The sequence below is a fragment of the Orycteropus afer genome, unplaced genomic scaffold (assembly GCF_000298275.1).
Source record: "Orycteropus afer afer isolate SDZICR_OR568_19922 unplaced genomic scaffold, OryAfe1.0 scaffold00114, whole genome shotgun sequence".
Classification (NCBI taxonomy): Eukaryota; Metazoa; Chordata; class Mammalia; order Tubulidentata; family Orycteropodidae; genus Orycteropus; species Orycteropus afer.
In genome coordinates, this window is record NW_006921701.1 from 6,316,923 (window position 1) to 6,336,145 (window position 19,223).

At 38.0% G+C, this 19,223-nt stretch overlaps 1 protein-coding gene across 1 annotated transcript in view; it reads right to left on the reverse strand.

The window, feature by feature from the left end:
* Positions 1 to 19,223, reverse strand: part of GOLGB1 (golgin B1) — a 125,076-nt gene that overhangs the window by 53,216 nt on the left and 52,637 nt on the right. The window contains exons 11-13 of the mRNA XM_007943892.1: positions 16,765 to 16,838; positions 8,576 to 13,749; positions 1,484 to 3,377 (exon numbers count right to left, since the gene is read on the reverse strand). Of these exons, the coding sequence (XP_007942083.1) occupies positions 1,484 to 3,377; positions 8,576 to 13,749; positions 16,765 to 16,838 (7,142 nt within the window). The remainder of the gene's footprint in view (positions 1 to 1,483; positions 3,378 to 8,575; positions 13,750 to 16,764; positions 16,839 to 19,223) is intronic.

The window sequence follows — 19,223 nt, forward strand, 5'->3', positions numbered from 1 at the left end:
ATGCCCATGGCTTAACCTTCAGCCAAAAAACACACAGAACTATGAGGAGAACAATTATACCAGGGAGGTGCACTCCTTAGGACAATCAACCATGGGAGATCAGAAGGGCAGCAATTGCTCACAGAGAAAGCTCAGAAAGCAGGAATGCATAGGAAAGAAAGATACAGAGAACAGATAACCACAGGGTTGAAGTGGGAAGAGAGCTGTTACATTGTGGAGATTGCAGTCAATGTCACCAAGCAAAATGTGTATGAACTGTTGAATGGAAAACAAATTTTCTCTGTAAACTTTCACCCAAATCACACAAAGAAAGTTAAAAATTAATAATAAAAAGAAAGTACCAGGAATGGACTTCCAGCAAAATACAAATCAAAACAAACAAACAAACAAACAAAAACCCAAAATTTCAGATCCTAGGCATGGATCTTTTATTAAAATAGAAAATATGATGCTTTGAAGCTCCATTTACTGCACATTTGGTCTAGTTTCCTACAAAGCCATGGCCTTGGCAGAGTTTGAGACTATTATGAAAGTACATGAACACAATAAGTCAGAAAGTCAAATGCCCTGACAATCTGGCTTTAATCACACAGTTCTAGTTTTTGTCTCTGAATCTTGATGACCTGAAAGTTTTCTGAAAAAGATCTAAATTAAATTCCTGGATGCTATATTGAAAGCAATAAAATTTTACCTGCTTGGAAAAAAAAAAAAAGTTATTAAAAGGGAAGTGGCAGCCTCAGCCTACAAATAAAACTACTAAATTATCAATTAAACTTACTCAAACAAACCTTTACATGTAACTCCCCGCCCACACACACAACACACTCAAATTAAGGTTGAGCTGATATGAGACAAGCTGAGTTCTCTCTACTCCTAATTTTACCAGATTGCTAAACCATCATTTTAAGAAGGCACTGAGTAATCCCTAAACTATCTTTCAATTAAACTATAACAAATTCTGGAAACATCTACACATTGGTAGGTGTAGGTGTGTGTGTCTATGTGTGTGTATTACAAATAATACATAAAACAATTCTCCATTATTTAGTCCTTCTATAACCAGTGGAGAATTTTGTGTAGAGGAAATAATAGTAATAGAAGATTTAAAGCAATTTAAATAATGTTTGTGTGTTTCCCTGAGACCAAACAGAACCTGTGAGATAATCCTGTCTCTGACTGACCAAATAATATCCAGGAGTTCATTATTTTCTATAGAAGGAGCTCTGGACGGCATAGTGCCTAAGGCATTTGACTGCTAACCAGAAGGTTGGAGGTTCAAACACACCAGCTGCTCCACAGAAGGAAGACGTAGATGGCAATCTACATCTATAAAGATTTACCACTTCGGCAACGCAATGGGGTCGCTATGAGTCAGAATCAACTCAATGGCAGTGAGTTTTGAGTTTGAGTATAGAAATAAGGATCAATTTAAATAAAGATTTAAAACTTCTCAAATGTAGATATGAAAGAGAGAAACACTCACTAGTCGGTCTCTGTCATTCTGGAGTGATGACATGGCTTTTTTCAAACTCTGTACTTCAGCTGGGTTGGCCGCAGGCTGGGCTGCAGACCACTGCTTCCCTTCCTCTGACTTGCGGAATCTTGCCAGCTCATTTAGCAAGTGATCTCTCTCATTCTGTAGACTGGCCATAGCCTTGGAAAAAGATTGCACTTGATTGTAAGAATCTTCTAGTTGTGAGGACAAGTGAAGCAACTGTTCATCTTTGGAGAGGAGCTGTTGGTTAAGTTTCTCCAGGTTAGACAAGCGGTTATCCTCAGTGAAGCCCTTTGGAAAGGTGGCTTTAGAAACAAGAACCTCTCTCTCTCTGCTTAAGAGACCCTGTTTTTCTCTTAGCTGTGCCAACTCCTTCAGACTGGCATCATATTTCCCTTTCAGTTCATCAAGCTCCTCATTGGCAAGATCTCTACTATTTTGCAGGGAACTCATAGACCTCCCAAATGACTGAATTTGTGCTGTGAGATCTTTATTTTCTTTGGTGACCACGAATAATTTCTGTTCCATCTCCATCATATCCCTTGCTAGCTCTGCCACCCTCTCCTCTGCTGTTTCAGTTTCATTTCGCATTATCCCTGCATCATGATGAAGATACTTTAGTTCTTTCTTCAGTTTATCTTCCATTTCACCTACCTTCTTGGCAGCTTCCTTCTGAACACGAACCAACTCTTCTTGCAGTTCTGTAATTCTGTTCTGAGAGGAAGAAAGGGTAGTACTTAACGTCTGCACTTCTTCTTCCTTTACTTTTAATTGAGCCTGAAATATTCCTAACGTGCCTTCTTCTTGCAAGGCTGATATCTGTCCCTGTAGTTGGGACAGAGATATTTTCAAGCTCTCAATCTCTTTAGATAAGCCTTGTTTCTCCTCCTGTAGGGCATTAGAGGACCTCTGCAGAGCCTCCTTTGCTTCCTCAGATTCCTTGAGCTTTTCTTCTAATTTAGCACATTCACTTTTCAGTTCCTTATTCTGCTGAAGTTGAGCTTCAAGGAGTTGCTTTTGCTGACAGTCCTTTATTGATATCACTTGGTTCAGGTCTTCTCTATATTGGATCAATTCTGCATCTAGCTTGGCATTCTCAGAATTGAGATCATCCATATGACTTCTCAAGCATCTAATTTCTTCCTTAAGCTTATTATTCTCAGTAGCAGCATCTTGGATGAGTTGGTCTTTTTCTAAGATGACAGAAAGATGTCGCTCTTCCAGCTGTTGATAGTCACCTACTATGCGGTCTCGGTCATCCTGGAGAGAAGACATGGATTTAACGAAAGAGTCCAATTGAGCCTTCTGCTGAATGCTTTCCTTTTTGATGGTGTTCAGTGTTTCCACAAGTTGATTGGCTTTATCAACAGCTTTTTGGTTCTCCACTTCCTTCTGGGACAGCTGGTTTCCTAGTTCTTTAATTTCTTTATCATGTTGTTGATGCAGTTCTGCAACAGCTATTTGGATTGCCTCTTCCTTGGTAGAAAGCAGGCTTATAATCTTCTGCTCTTTCATGTTTATTTCTTCATGCAGTCTACTGGTCAGTTCCCTGGAGGCCTGAAGATCAGTGTCTAGCTGTTCATAACTGAACTTAAAATTTTGGATATCAGCTTCTTGCTGCTTTACGATCCCTTCTAAATTTTCTTTGTTTTCCTTACATTTTTCTAAAGAGTTATTTAAATCAGTTGACTGGTCTTGAAGAATCTTAAGTTCTGATTCCAACTTAGCTAGTTCATTCTGACAATTGTGGTACAGGTAGCGAGTCTCTTCTAGCTGGGTCAAAAGTTCTTTGTTTTCCCCCTGTAGAGTATCACAGACTTTCTGTTGATGCTGGACCTCTGTCTGGGCCTTGGACTCCCAGGACAGCTTGTCGTGTTCAAGCCTGAAAAAACAAAGAGCATTAATTACAGATTAAATGGAAAAAACACTAGGTGCCTAAAGAACAAATACTACATAATAGATCTACAAGGGAACAAATACTTATGTACTTCCTTGTCACTCAGATATTCATAATTGAAGATGTTCATCTTTTCAATGAAGAGATATTCATTCTCTGTATTACAGACATCTTCTGAATTTTCTGCATTAAAGACATACTGAATATAAAGATTCATATATTCAAATCATAAACTCCAAACTGTTACTTATTTTGGTGACATGGTTTTTTACACTCTAAAATATTAACATTTCCCCTTACTTTGCTTTATGTTGTTTGAAACAAGCCAACATCTGACCCTTTAAGGAATAACATTTGTATGAGAGACAGTGAGGAACCCTGTTCATTAGAATGAGGGACTCTATTAGAAGAGGAAGCATTCAAAGGGTGGGGGACATTGATGGTTCTTGAGTTGAAAATGGTATCATAAAAGTAAAGGCTGAGGAAAATAACTAACAGGTATATGCAGTGAGAATTGATATGAAATATGGAAAACAAGAAAGACCATTTAGGAGGCTAAGAAAATAATTTGGGAATGTTGTTGTAAGGTGCCATTGAGTCAGTTCCAACTCACTGCAAAACATTGCCCAGTCCTGTGCTATCTTCACAATTGTTCATGTGTTTGAGCCCTTTCCTGCAGACACTGCATCAATGCAGGTCTTCCTCTTTTTTGCTGACCCTCTACTCCACCAAGCATGATGTCCTTCTCAAGAGATTAGTCCTTCCTGATAATATGTCCTATGTATGTAAGATGAAGTCTCAACTTCCTTGCTTCTAAGAAGCATTCTGGCTATACTTCTTCCAACACAGATTTGTTTGTTGTTCTGGCAGTCTGTGGCTTATTTGACATTCTTCACCAACACTGTAATTCAAATACTTCCATTCTTCTTTGGCCTTTCTTACTCATGTTCTAGCTTTTGCATGCTTATGGGGCAACTGAAACACGATGGCTTAGGTCGGGCACACTTTAGTCATCAAACTGTTATCTTTGTTTTTTAGTATTTTAAAGACAGCTGTTGCATAAGATATGCCCAATTCAGTATGTCTTCTGATTTCTTGACTGCTGGTTCCATGGATATTGACTGGATCCAAGTAAAGTGAAATCTTTGACAATTTCAACCTTTTCTCATTTTATCATAATGTTGTTTATTAGTCCAGTTGTGAGGATTTTTGTTTTCTTGATGTATAGTCCATACTGAAGGCTGTAGTCTTTGATCTTCATTAGTAAGTGTTTCAAGTTCTCCTTGCTTTCAGCAAGCAAGGCTGTGTCATCAGTACATCTGAGGCTGTTAATGAGTCTTCCTGCAATCCTGATCCAGCATTGTTCTTATAGTCCAGTCCTTTCAGATTATGTGCTCCATATCCAGACTGAGTATGGTGAAAGGAAACAATTCTTATGCAAACCTTTCCTGATTTTAAGCCCTGCAGTATCCCCCTGCTTTGTTTGAACAACTGCCTCTTGGTCTATGAAAAGATTCTGAATGAACAATATTAAGTGTTCTGGAATTCCCATTATTTGCAACATTATCGACAATTTATTATGATCCGAACAGTTGAATGCCATTGTCAATAAAACACAGGTAAACATCTTTCTGGTATTCTCTGCTTTCAGCCAAGATCTGACATCCAAAATGATAGCATTGTTATATATCCTCTTTTCATTCTGGCTTGAATTTCTGGCAGTTCCCCACTGAGGTACTACTGCAATCATTTTTGAACTATCTGCTGCAAAATTTTACTTGTGTATAATATTAACGATATTGTTTAATAATTTCCGTGTTCTGTTGGATCACCTTTCTTTGGAATGGGCACATATATGGATCTCTTCCAGCTGACTGGTCAGGCAGCTGTCTTCCAAATTTCTTGGTATACACAAGTGCTTCCAGTGTTGCATCCATTTACTGAAGCATCTCAAATGGTATTCCATCAATTCAGTGCAGCTTGTACCTCCTTCTTCAGTGCCATCAATTCTTGATCATATATTACCTCCTGAAATGGCAGAACATCAACCAATTCTTTTTGGTACAATGACTCTACGTATTTCTTCCATCTTTTTTTTTTTTTCTTTCTTTTTGATGCTTCCTGCATCGTTCAATATCTTGCTCATGTTGTTGTTGTTAGGTGCCATTGAGTTGGTTTCAACTCATAATGACCCTCTATAAAACAGAACAAAACAATGCCCAGTCCTGTGCCATGCTCACAATCACTGCCATGCTTGAGCCCATCAGTAGAGCCCCTGTGTTAATGTTGAGGGTCTTCCCCTTTTTCACTGACACTCCACTTTTCCCAGCATATCTTTCTCCAGGGACTGGTCTCTCCTGGCATGACCAAAGTATGAGAGATGAAGACTGGCCCTTCTTGCTTCTAAGGAGCATTCTGGCTGTATTTCTAAGACTGATTTGTTCGTTCTTCTGACAGTCCATGGTATATTCAGTACTCTTTGCCAACACCAAAACTGAAATCCATCAATTCTTCTGTAGTTTTCCTTATTCACTGTCCAGGTTTCACATGTATATAAGGCTACTGAAAGACAATGGCTTGGGTCAAGCTCCAAAGTGACGTCTTAACTCTTTAACACTAAAGAGGTCTTTTGCATCAGATTTGCCCAGTGCAATAATGACATCTGATTTCTTGACTGCTGCTTCCATGGGTATTGACTGTGGATCCAAGTAAAACAAAATCCCTGACAACTTCAATCTTTTCTTCATTTATTATGATGTTGCTTATTGGTCCAGTTGGGAGGATTTTTGTTTTCCTTATGTTGAGATGTAACCCATACTGAAGGCTGTAGTCTTTGATCTTAATCAGTAAGCCACTTCAAGTATTCTTTGCTTTCAGCATATTAAGTGTTCTGGAATTCCCATTGTTCACGATATTATGTACAATTCATTATAATTCACACATTTCAATACTGCAACTCAAGGCTTGATTTTTTTCTTCAGTTCTTTCAGCTTCAGAAATGTCAAACCCTTTTGGTTTCCCAACTCTGAGACTTTATAGTTTTTAATACTTCATTTTGTCATCTCAAGCTGCCCTTTGAAATCTTCTATTCAGCTCTTTTACTTTATAATTTCTTCCATTTGCTCTAGCTACTCTACATTTTTCAAGAGCAAGTTTCAGAGTCTCTTCTGTCATCCATTTTGGTCTTTTCTTTCCCTGTCTTTTAAATTACCTTTTCCTTTCTTTATGTATGATATTCTTGATGTCATCCCACAACCCATCTGGTGTTTGGCCATTAATTTTGAATTCATCAACTCTATTCTTGAGTTGGTCCCTAATTCAGGTGGGATATATTTTGGGTCTTATGGACTTGTTTTTTCTTCTGCTTCAACTTGAATTTGCATAGGAACAAATGATGGTCTATTCCACAGTTGGCCCCTGGCCTTTGTTCTGACTGGTGATATTGAGCTGCTCCATTGTTTCTTTCCAAAGATGAAGATGATTTGATTCCTGTGCATTCCATCCAGAGAAGTCCACGTTTGTAGCTGCTGTTTATGTTGTTGAAAAAGATATTTACAATGAGTAAGCCATTGGTCTTGCAAAATTCTATTATGCAATAAAGACACCAGGCTTTATTGGTCATATAGAGACTAGTGGAATACCTGAGATATAGCCCTTAGTCACCCTTTGGACCTGGAACTGAACTCACCCTTGTGGCTCAAATTTCAACCAATCCATCGACAGGTTTGTAAGGTGAACAACAACACCAGGAAGGCATGCACTTCTTACACCAATCATCATTTGAGATCAAAAGGGTAGCATCTCCCCAAGGACAAAGTTCAGAAAGCAGGAAGGGTTAGGAAAGGAGGAGGAAAGGAAACAAGAAACACAGAGAGGAAGTGGAATCAGTGATGTACATTGAGAGAACTGCAATCACTGGCATGAAATAAAATGTATATGAACTGTTGAACGGAAAACTGATTTGCTCTATAAACTTTCACATAAATCACAACAAAAATGTTAAAAAAAAATTCTATCATGCAATCTCTGGTGTCATTTCTACAACCAAGGCTATATTTTCCAACTATTGATCCTTCTTTGTTTCCAACTGTTGCATTCCAAGCACCAGTAATTATAAATGCATCCTAATTGCATGTTTGATCAATTTCCAACTGCAGAAGTTCATAAAAATCTTCAATTTATTCTTCTTCAGCATTAGTGGTCTGGTGTGTAAATTTGAACAACAGCTGTATTAACTGGTCTTCCTTGTAGGTATGTGGATATATCCTATCACTGACAGCATTATTCTTCAGGATCCATGTTAAAACGCTCTTTGAGATAATGAATGTGATGTGATCCCTCTTTAACTTATCATGCCAGCATAATAGACCATAAAATTACCCCATTCAAAATAGCCAACACCTGTCCATTTCAGTTCATTAATGCCTAGAATTTTGGTCTTTATGTATTTCATTTTTTACAACTTCCAATTTTCCCAGATTCATATTTCATACATTCCATACATTAACAGATGTTTGCAGCTGTTCTTCTCATTTTTAAGTCTTGCCACATCAGCAAATGAAGGTCTCAAAAGCTTTACTCCATCCACATCATTACGTTGACTCTACTTTGAGGCAGCTCTTCCCTAGTCATATTTTGAGTGCCTTCCAACCTGAGGGGCTCATCTTCTGGCACGCTATCAGACATATTCTGCTGCTATTTATAAGGTTTTAATTGTCAATTCTTCAGAAGTAGACTGCAGGTTCTTCTTCCTAGTCTGTCTTAGTCTGTAAGCTCCAATGCAACCTGTCCACCACCGGTGACCCTGTTGGTATTTGAAATACTGGTGGCATAGCTTCCACTATCACAGCAATACCCAAGCCATCACAGTTACGACAAACTGGCAGACAAGTGGTGGAATCTGGAAGTAATGTGGTATAAATCTAAACAAGGGAGAAATCTAAGGAATCTCTCAGGAGAAAGATAGGAAGAGAAGTAGATGTGAATTTTTCATGTTAATACAAGTTGTAGCAGATTATCTGATAAGGGGGAAAAAACAGAAAGTGAGAGAGTATATATCTTCTAAGGGAGTTTAAGCCAAAATTATTACTAGATAAATAGTTTAAATAAAGACTTTCTTTGCCTCCAATTACCCTGGGGGAGCATTTACCTCACGAATAAATCAAATACCTTCATTCATTTACCTGGAAATGCTAATCTTCAATTCCTCCATATGGATAGTCATCTGCCTAAGCTGATCCTTTAGAACACTGCAATTCTCCTCTTTGAGTCTAAGTTCATCTTCTTTGGTTTGAATGGCATCACTGAACTTCCTCTCCCATTTCTTGGCTTCATCTATCACCCTGTCCCGATCATCCTGGAGGGAAGACATGCTCTTAGTGAATGCTGCAAGCTGGGCCACAGTACTGTCCAGGTTTTCCTGAAGTTGCTTAACTTCTGTGTCTTTCTTGTTCAAAGCAATCTGAATTTCTTCAAATGTTTCCTCTAAGTGGACTTTTTCTCTACGCAAAGCATCCAGTTTCTCTAGCATATTCTTTTTCTCTTTCAGGTGTTTATCTTCTGCCTGTTCTAATCTTCGCTCAAGATCATCATCCTTTTGTTTCATTTGGCTTTTAACTAATTCTTTACTTGACTGAAGTTCCTTTTTCAACTTGAGATTGTCTGCTAGGACCCGAGCAGCCTCACTTTGAGTGTCATCTAGCAAGACTCTGAAGCTAGCTAATTCTGCTTGTGCTTTCTTGCGCAGTTCATCTGCTTGAGACAGATTTTCTTTGCTTATTTCCAAGTCTTTTTGAGACTCAGACTGAACAAATTCTAGGGCCTTAACAGTTCTCTCCAGAGCACTAATTTTCTCTTGATATCTGATGCAGTCCTTCTGCAACTGCTTTACTTCTTGCTGTTTTTCTTTTAACAGCTCCTGAAGCTCTTTCACATGGCTTTTAATGCCAGGTCCTTTCTGGCCACCCTGTATTTTCTCCAAATATTCTTTTCGTATTTCTGATTCCACCTTAGTTTTTTCCTTGACTAACTGCTGCTTTTCTTCTTCCAATTCACTCACACACTTTTTAAGATTCTGCATTTCCGATTCTAGTTGCTCATTTTTTATTTGGGCATCTGTAACATCCTGATAATAATTCCCAATGCTTCCATTAAGTTCTGCTAACTGATTCATAAGCCTCTCTTCCAAATCATCTTTCTCTTCTTCTGCTGTCTCCTTTAATTTGGTAACTCTGGAGAGTTCTTCTTGGATTTGCTGATTTAACAAGTTTATTTTGGTTACTTCTTCCTGAAGTATTTTTAGTTCACCATCCTTTGATATTATTTGATTCAGTAAGGTATTTCTCTCATCTTCTAATGCCTGACTAAATTCCTTTTCTTTATGCTTCTCCTTCTCTAATTCAGCAATTCTTTCTCTGAGCTGATCAATCTGCTGTAGGTAGTTATTAATTTCATCATGTGAGCTGATATTCTCACTTATGTCAAGCTCTGTCTTGGTACTATACTCTGGTAGAATGGATTCTGAATGTTCAGGCCTTGTACTCATACTCTGAGAGTCTTGCTCTTTAGCCTCACCTGACACAGACTGTGTTGCCTCTTCAATAATATCCATTTGGTTTTCTTGCTTCTCAGCAGCTTCTAGGTTGCTTTGTTTGGATACATTGTCTTCTATCTGATGTTTTAAATCTTGAACCTCTTGACTCAGAATGTTCTTCTCAGCCATTAAAGCTTCAAACTCCTTAGAAAGGGTTTCATTTTCCATTTTGACCCTCTCTAGTTCCTCCTTCATGTTGGAATTGGAAGAAACAAGTGCTTCCACACGTTCTTTAGATGTATCTCCTGCAGAAGGGGCCTCTGCTCTTAGCCGCTCATTCTCTTCTTCTAGCTCTAGGATTTTCTGCTGCTTAGATTTAGCAAACTTTCTCATCTTTTCTTTCATCTCCTCCATTTCCTGTTCAGCTTCTTGCAACTGCTTTTCTGTCTCTTTCTTGCTTGCTTCTGTACTTCTCAACTTGCCATACAATTCTTGCTTCTCTTGCCTCACAGATTCCACCACATGCTGAATCCTTTCTGCCTCATTACTAACATTCTCATAGGACTGCAGAAGAATTTCATATTCTTTTTGTAGTTCCTTGTGTTTCTCTTGCCACTCAGTGTTTTCTGCAATCTGAGAGCATTTCAAAGATTCAACTTCCTTCATTAAGTTTTCCTTGTCTTCAGTAAGACCCTCTAAAGCTAGTTTGAGGCTTTCACAAGAGCTGCTGAGATTTTGGTTTTCCAGTAAAGACCTGTCCATTTCTGCAATGAGTTTGTCTCTCTCTTCCTGAAGAAGAACTAACCTTTCTGAGAATATCTCTTTTTCCTTATTTTGAGCAGAAACTTGGCTTTCTACACCTACCAGAGACTTGGTAAGATGTTCAATACTATCTCTGGCCAAAGACAACTCCTCTTGGAGATCTTTGTTTTCTTTTAGTGCTTCTTTTCGGGAAATAAGGGCAGCTTGAAGTTTCCTTTGTATTTGTTGCTTTGCTTTACTTTCTTTTTCACTCTCTTCTGGTTTTTGCTTCATTTCACCAAGTTCCACCTGTAACTGCCTTATTCTTTCATCATGCTCTTTGGCCTGCATTTCTAGTTGTATATGTAAAGCCTTAATCAAGTCCTCCTGTTCTATTATCTCTGTCTTCACTTTAGTAAAGATTTTCTCTTTGTCACTAAGTTGTCCAGAAAGGTAGTTGACTTCTTCTTCCTTTTTGCTTATGAGTCTTTGCAGTTCATTTAGGGCGGGCTGTAACTCTTTGAGATGTTCTAATCTAGCAATTTCTAGTTGACTGCTTTCCAGCGTCAACTTCAGGCTTTCTGCATGGGCTTCAGCTTCACTGGTTGCTGTCTTTAGATTCTGGATCTCCAAAATCTGTTTGTTTATCTGCTCTTGTAATTGACGTACCTCATCTGATTTTTTAGCAAGCTCACTTGTTGTAGAACTAACCTTCAATTTTAATTCCTCTTTCTCAGCCTCTATTTCTTTCAGATAGGCCTTAATCTGGTCAGCAGAAGTATTACTCTGCAGATTATTTGCATCTTCAGGTTGACAAGGCAAGTTTGGGCCTAAGCAGGGCTCTGAAATGGGCTGAGCAAGTTGCTGTTCTGTAGCTTTGAATAAAGGATCCTCTAAACCTTGAGTGGAAGAGCTTGATTCTTCCTGGTCAGTGCTTAGTGGGGGTTTTCTGTCTGAAGACTCCCTTACTTGAATCTGGAGTTGTCTTAATTGGTCTCCAATGACTTCCTTTTCCTTACTTTGCTCATCAAACTGTTCTTGCAAGTGATTGTAGTCATCTTTCTGTTGCTTTAGTTCCTCCCTAAGATGTCTTTCTTTCTCCTGTGACTTTTTTATAATCACTTTGCGTGAGGCTAACACTTCCTGCAGCTTCTTTTGAAGGTGCTCCTTCTCTTTTTCAAGGTCCAGTATCTTTTCTTCCAGTTCTGGTTTCCATTTTTCTCCACTGCCTGCACCAGCCGGACTGATCACCACTGTTTCTTTTACAGGTGCTGCTGAGTCTGCATCACCTGCATCTTTGTTACCTGTGGTTAATTTTTGGATAACTGCTTGGTTTTCAGTGATTTGTGCTTGAAGCAGATCTATTAGGTCTGTCTTTTCTTGCAAATTCTGATTCATCTGTTTGACTGCAGCCTGTAACTGTTCTTCGGCTGCCACCTTTTCTTCCAAATCCTTCCTTACATGCTCTAATTCTACCTCTTTCTCAGATATCACCTGTTTAAAATACATTTCTATTTCTTGGCACTTTGAACTCACACATTTTTCTGAGTCTTCTTTGTTCTCTTTATCATCTTCCATTTCCCTCTTCTCAATCACATTAAATGGGACCTCTTTCCTAGATTCATCTCTCACTCTGGCCAATTCCTCTTCTAATCTACTGACTTTCTGTAGAAGTTCCTTTCTGTTAATAAGAGCTGCCTGGAGCTTTCTCTTTCTCTGCTCACTTTCTTTCTTTAGAAGGTCTAATTCATGCTGAAGTTCTTCTTTACTTATTAGCCCTGCTGGACTCAACTCATCGTAACTACGTTTAAGGCCAGACACAACTTCTTTATCTTCTTCTACTTGCTCTTTTCTTGCTTCTTCAGCTTTGGATAATAAATTCAGCTGTTCTTTAAGAGTCTTAATTTCAACTCCAAGAGAAAACTTCTCTTCATTAAGCTGAACCATTTTCTCAGTCATACTAAAGCTGATTTCTGTCACTTGCTGATCCTTCTCCTTGATGGTTTGTTGGAGGGTTTCCACATCTTTCTTCTTCTCTAATAAAAGTTGATCCAGTTTTGCTATTTCAAGTTCCTTCTGTGAAAGAGCATGTGAAAGTTCTTCTGTCTTGTTTGAAATATCCCTCAAATGTTCCTCCCCCTCAAGCACTTCATTTTCCTTCTTCTGCAGCTGGCTCTGTAGGCTTTTAATCAGTGTACTCTGCTCAGAAAACTGAAGCTGCATATCATCTAGTTCATTCTGTAAAGCTTCAATTTTCACATCTTTAGATTTGGCTTCTATGCTAAGACTGTGGATCTGTTCAGTGAGCAGGTTGTGATGACTAGTCTGACTTTCATAGTTTAGTCTTCTTTGCGTTTCTGCTTCTTCAAGATTTGCTTCCAGTTGCTGTACCTGAGCCCTCAGTTCTGTGACTACACTAAGTTCCTTTACCTGGGAAAGAAGCTGGTCTCTTTCTTCAGACAAAGCAGTGAATGCACTACTTGTGTTTTCAGCATTTTTCTTAAACTCCTCAATCAACTGGCTTAATTTGCTTATTTCCTTAGCTTTCTCATCTAAATTGTTTTCATACATTTCTTCTGCTTTTCGAAAGTTAATCTCAAGCTCCAAAACTTGACTTTTTAACCTTTTCAACTCATCCTGCTGACAGTGACTAATATCCGGTACCACAGAAGACGATTCACCAACAGCATCCTGCTTTGTTGATTTCAATTCCATTTCAGTATCATTAAAAGATATTTCCTCAGATGCTGAATTTTCATGTCTAGTGCTTGCCTGTTCTTCTTTCTCAAATGCTGGAAAATCGTGCCCTGTATCTTCAAATATTTTTATTCCAACTGGAGGCATTCCCTCCCTCTCTATCTGTCTCATTTCTTTCTGTCCAAGGTCCTCTGTGCCTTCCTCAGTCCTTTGGCCCTGTAACTGTAACTTAAGAAATGCAATCTCCTCTTGAGCTTCTTTCATTTCCAATAGTAAAACTGATAATTCTTTATGTTTCTGGGAAAATGAGTTCTCTGAGACATCTTGTGCACTTTCCTCAGTAGAAGAGTTGGTCTTGTTGAGACTGGTATTATCAAGCATGCCGATCTATTTTAAAAAAAGGAAAAGGAAAAAAGAAGCCTTAAATGATTGTTTTATACTAAGAAATAGACTAACTAAAAACTGGAATTTGGTGCAGTTATTAAACCCTGAGACATTTTAGTCCAAACCTCCTTCCCCCAATAAAACTGCTAAATATTTTAAAAATCAGTTTTGATTTCCCAGATTGGATCTCAGTGGGTCTTCTGTCAATTCTGCACTGAGGTCTAGCCATATCAGTAAAACCTAAGGAAATCAGGAATTCATTTTCTAGATATTCCTTATTTGGAAAACTGTTTTTTCTCCATATTAAAGTTCCTATTTGCTTTTCCTAAGAACTGCTTAAAAAGGAAAAGGGAAGGAGGAAATAAATCTTTGTTTTAATCCACACAAAGCAGGAAACTATGGAATTCCTCTTCCTAATCTATCCACTGAAAGGAGAAAGTTGAAAATGTTAGATAAGATAGCTTTTGCAAACAAGTAGATTATCAAACAAATGGATTCAGATAAATTCAAACAAAACCAAAGTGTTGCCATCAAATCAATTTCACTCATATGAACCTATAGGACAGAGCAGAAGTGCCCCCATAGGGTTTCCAAAGCTGTAATCTTTCTGGAAGCAGGCTGTCATGTCTTTCTCCCATGGAGCAGCTGGTGGGTTCAAACTACCAACATTTTGGTTAACAGCTGAGCACTTAAAAGCACTGTACCACAAGGGCTCTTTTCAGATAAATTACCAGGATCAAGTTATAAAAAAGATTAAATAAAGTAGCTGAATTTGGACATGAAATTGGACATATATGGCAAAATATGGACAAAGTTATTACAAAGGTCACTGTGTTAAGACTACTCAAACCATACAAATCATTTTTATCATTGTTTTCTTGGGAAACAAAATCAGTGAATGACATGTTAGTAAATTTAATTAGCATGTTATTAAATGAGTTTAGGAGGTACGTACATAAGAAAATCTCTACCTTTATTAAGCCTTTCCTCCTCCAAGGGAAAAATAATCCAAATAACATAGTGGCTAAGAGTACAGGCTCCATAGCCCAACTGCCTGAGTTCCCATCTTAGCTCTGCCATTATTACTGAAAGCTGGCACACAGTAGTCAATTAGTATTAGCTATTATCTTGATATCATTCTTAGTTTCTTAGTAAGAAACAAATATTAATTTAGAATTTTTAATTTCAAAAAAGTTAATCAGTTTTCATTATTTGTAATGATTTTAAATTCTTTGCTGTCTGCATTAGTCCATATCATTCAAATTTTTAGGGATCAAAACTGGACAGAGTACTCAGCACATGAAAAACGTTTCCTTATAATTTCTACCTGTGACATTCCTATTTATTTATCCCTCTGGTGTAGTGCCTAATGCATATGACTGCTAACTAAAAGGCTGGCGGTTCAAACCCACCAGCCAGTCCTCGGAAAGAAGGCTGGGCAATCTACTTTTGTAGAGATACTGCCTCGGAAACCCAAGGAGGGGTGGCTATGAGTCAAACTGACTCAACAGCAGTGAGTTTGGTTTTGGTATGGATCCTACATACATTAAATAATATAACCAAAGTATCATTTCTGCCAGAATAGTTCAATGTAACTAAATTCCTTTTTGTTCTCTCTCTTAGCTAAAGTATTTCTATCTCTTCTTATCTAACTATCTGTCATGCCATCTTCCTCCCCTTAGTTATGCCCTTTGCTGCTCCATAGACACCGACAGAAGTTTGATTTACTACGTGGCTGGAGTAAAGAATCAATGTCATCCCATACTGGGAACACAGAGAACAAGACACCTTGGCTCTCTCTGGCCACTCTCATTTCTCCTAAAACTGGTCTTCTCCTTTAGGCTGAGCTTTATACTGTCTATGAACTTTTTTACTCAGTCTCCCTTACCCCAAGGCATTCTCTTTGTCTCTCTTCTTTCTGTAATTTGTGTGCTTTTTTTTTTCCCTTTCTTTTCCATTGTGGCATGCTCATTTGTTCACTCTTCTGGTTCTAATTTTCTTTCACTTACCAGATTCTCCTCTTTCTTTTCTGTTGTTCTCTTTTGAGCTAAGTTATCTGTTTTCACTAGACATTCAGGGGTAGCATCTTAAAACATAAGCACCCCCTTAGCCAAACAAAATTCATTTCGGAATTTTTATAATTTATCAATAACAACAAATACTATAATTTTCAAGTTAGACCCCCTTTAACAAGTTTGAGAATAGAGCATCAGTCTCCAAGAAAAAGTATTAAATATAAGTAAGCAAAGGCTTCAGGTAAAAACTTTAGAATTCCAAGTTTTTTATCATTCTTAGTACTGACTTCTTAATTGGAGGGATACAACTAGTTTAACACAATACAGCTAACAAAAAATTTTAAATCAACACACTGTTATTAAGCAGCCAAACATTTCTTTTAATAATTTGCAAGTCATAAAAACACACTATTATCCAAAGACAGCCTTTTCATATCATCCTAAGTAAAACTGTGCAAACCAAAAGAGAAAACAACAATAGCAATAAACCCCAACAATGACAAAAGCAAAAGAAGAGATTCCATCTAATCTCTTCATGAAGTTGAGTTAAATGATAGCCTGGTATAAGAATGGGTTATCAAACCCCAAATAAGTGGCTACAACCTTTGGCTCAGGGCAAATGAAGAAACCCAATTATTGAAAAACCAATGTTAGTAAGTGACAAATAATAATCAGTATGGAGCTCTTAAGGAGCTCTGGTAGCGTAGTGCCTAAGGTACTTGACTGCTAACCAGAAGGCTGACAGTTCAAACCCACTAGCCACTCCTTGGAAGGAAGACTGGGTAATCTACTTCCATAAAGATACCTCTTCAGAAACCCAAGGAGGGGTCACTATGAGTCAGGTCCAACTTGACGACACATAACAACAACAACATAGAGCTCTTAAGTAGATCTCATTCTATAGGTAAAGTAATTTCTTTATCAACATTAGAAAATCATACATATGTTCATATTTGAAACCAACTCCTCTTAAGCCAGTGCATATTCTGGTGATTTTACTTACCTCGCTCACATCTTGATCTGCCTTTCCAGTTCTATTCTGAGCCTCCAAGAGAATAATCTGAGAAGACAGTTTTTCTGAAAGTCACAATACAAACACCTTTAGGTTATATATATGAAGTGTTTGAAAAACACAAACCTTATTGTGTGTGAGGCTATTTGAAATCATGAAATAATCAAGAGAAAAGAAACAGAATAGTTTGGAAGCGATAAAAGCTTTATTTTATTCAAATAAAGAGATGGCAAGAGAAGACAACAAGATGACCTGTGAGAATGGTACTAGGGGATGATAATGAACCTCAGTGAAGTACAACAAGCAATGGAATGCTTTAAAAGAGAAGGAAGCCAGAGCATATGACACATAACAGCTATTTTTTACAGCATAATCTGGGATTTCTATGGCAATAAATCTGCCTTCATTTTTCTATAGTCTACTGTGTTCACAATATACATTCTTGCATCAGTATTGTACTTAAAAATTAATCAGTGCTCTTTCATATATTTTCATAACTACATCAACTTTTAGAAATAGAAGGAAATTATCTAATCTTATCAATCACATGAGGAAAGAGAGAAATGACGTGACCTGCTGAGGTTATACAGCCAGTTCACAGACAGCTGGGATCTGAGTTCTACCCCCATGTACTATTATGATGTGCATACCTACGAAGGGTACAGGTACCTTGAAGGATAAAAATAGTTGAGTATTAATGTGCCTTCAAATAGCTCATATTCTTTCTAAGAAGCTAAGATACATACTTACAAAAAAGAAATTTATTTTTATATTGCATGCCCTATGGGAGCCCTCTATAATTTGACCCTATTTATTCTGCAGCCTCCTTTTTGCATGGTCCCTTTTTTTTTCATTATACTTCAGAAACACTGGCCTTCTTTCTGTTCTGCAAACCTATTAAGTTCATTCATACATTAGCGCATTTACACTGTGCTCTTCTTAGCTAGGAATGCTCTTTGCTCAGCTTCTTTGCCTGGCCATCCCTTTATCAGCCATCATTCAGGCTTCCAGTCTTCCAGAAAGCCTTCCCTAACTACTCTTACACTGCCTTTTCCTGTTCTAGGTACACTTGCAGTTTAATTTATTAAAATGTACCTTATTTTATTATTTGTATTTTTTTATAGTTTAAACACACGCAGGCACTACCGTCGAGTTGGATCTGACTCACAGCGAGCCCTCCTTGGGTTTCCAAGGCGATATCAATATGGAAGTAGATTGCCCAACCTTCCTTTCAAGGAGTGGATAGTGGGTTTGAACCGCCAGCTTCTGGTTAGCAGTCAAATGCCTTAGGCACTGTGCCACCAGGGCTCCCAGTTTCTATACAGTGTAATTATATATATATATATATATATATATATATGTATGTATGTATTTCTTAAAACATCCTGTCTTTATTCCCTAATATTTATCACTCTGAAATTTTATGGCCTGTCATAAACATGGCTACCATTAGGAAGGGAACTATAGATATTTGAACAATTAATGAATAAAGGATATCCATCACAAATGAATATAAGAGTGTATATAATGTATTCACACTTCACAAGATTATTCAAGAAGGAGGAACAATGGTAGAAATGGCAATGACAAAGTGAGTTACATAAAATATGGCACATAGAGCAAAGGTAACTCATGAAACCAGACAAAAGAACTAAGTTTATTATAAATTCCACAGATTGATTATGGGAGAGAAATTTACACAAAAAATTAAGGTTAGTGATCCCTTTGGTAAAAAAGAGAAGCAAATGGAACTCAGATATCACTTCTAAGCCCTAATGAGGCATGTGCATGGGACAGAAACGAAATGCAAAATAAGCATCATGGATGGATAACACCTGAAAGAAGAACTCTGAGAGTTCGGGCAAGATGGAGGACTAGGCAGAAGACTGCACAGACCCTCTTCAACAAAGAAAAGAGAAACCAATTAACACAGACACAGAAGATAATCCTGGACCCCTGAGCTTTGAAGGGAAGGATATAGAAGTGGACTAAACCCCAACTAGCAGAAGAATTTGCATGAAAATACCAAAAAAGGAGACATATGGAGCTGCGGTCTGGCCGTGATCCTGAGCGATCCTGACAGCACAGACAGCTTGGAGATTGCCGAGTGGTGGTAGGACTTGAGAATTAATCTAAAAATAGCCCTGCTAGCCAGGGACTACACAGAGGACTGTGCATGGTGGCTGAGGAATAAATGGAGAAGGTGAAGAGAAAGGCAGGCTGAGCTGTGGACTTTTGCCGGTCTGGAGGGTGCCACCATTTTGAAGGTCTAAAAGCGGTTATTTTGGATATTTAAAGAGACAGCACTCTCGCAGATTCCTGGGGCTTAAGAACACGTTCTGCTTTCCAGCAACCCCAAGGACCCTCCGGACCTACAAGACTGAAAAGTTTTTTTGAAGGTTATTCAATTGTAATTTGTGTCTAATTGAGTGGGAAATAACAACAGTCCC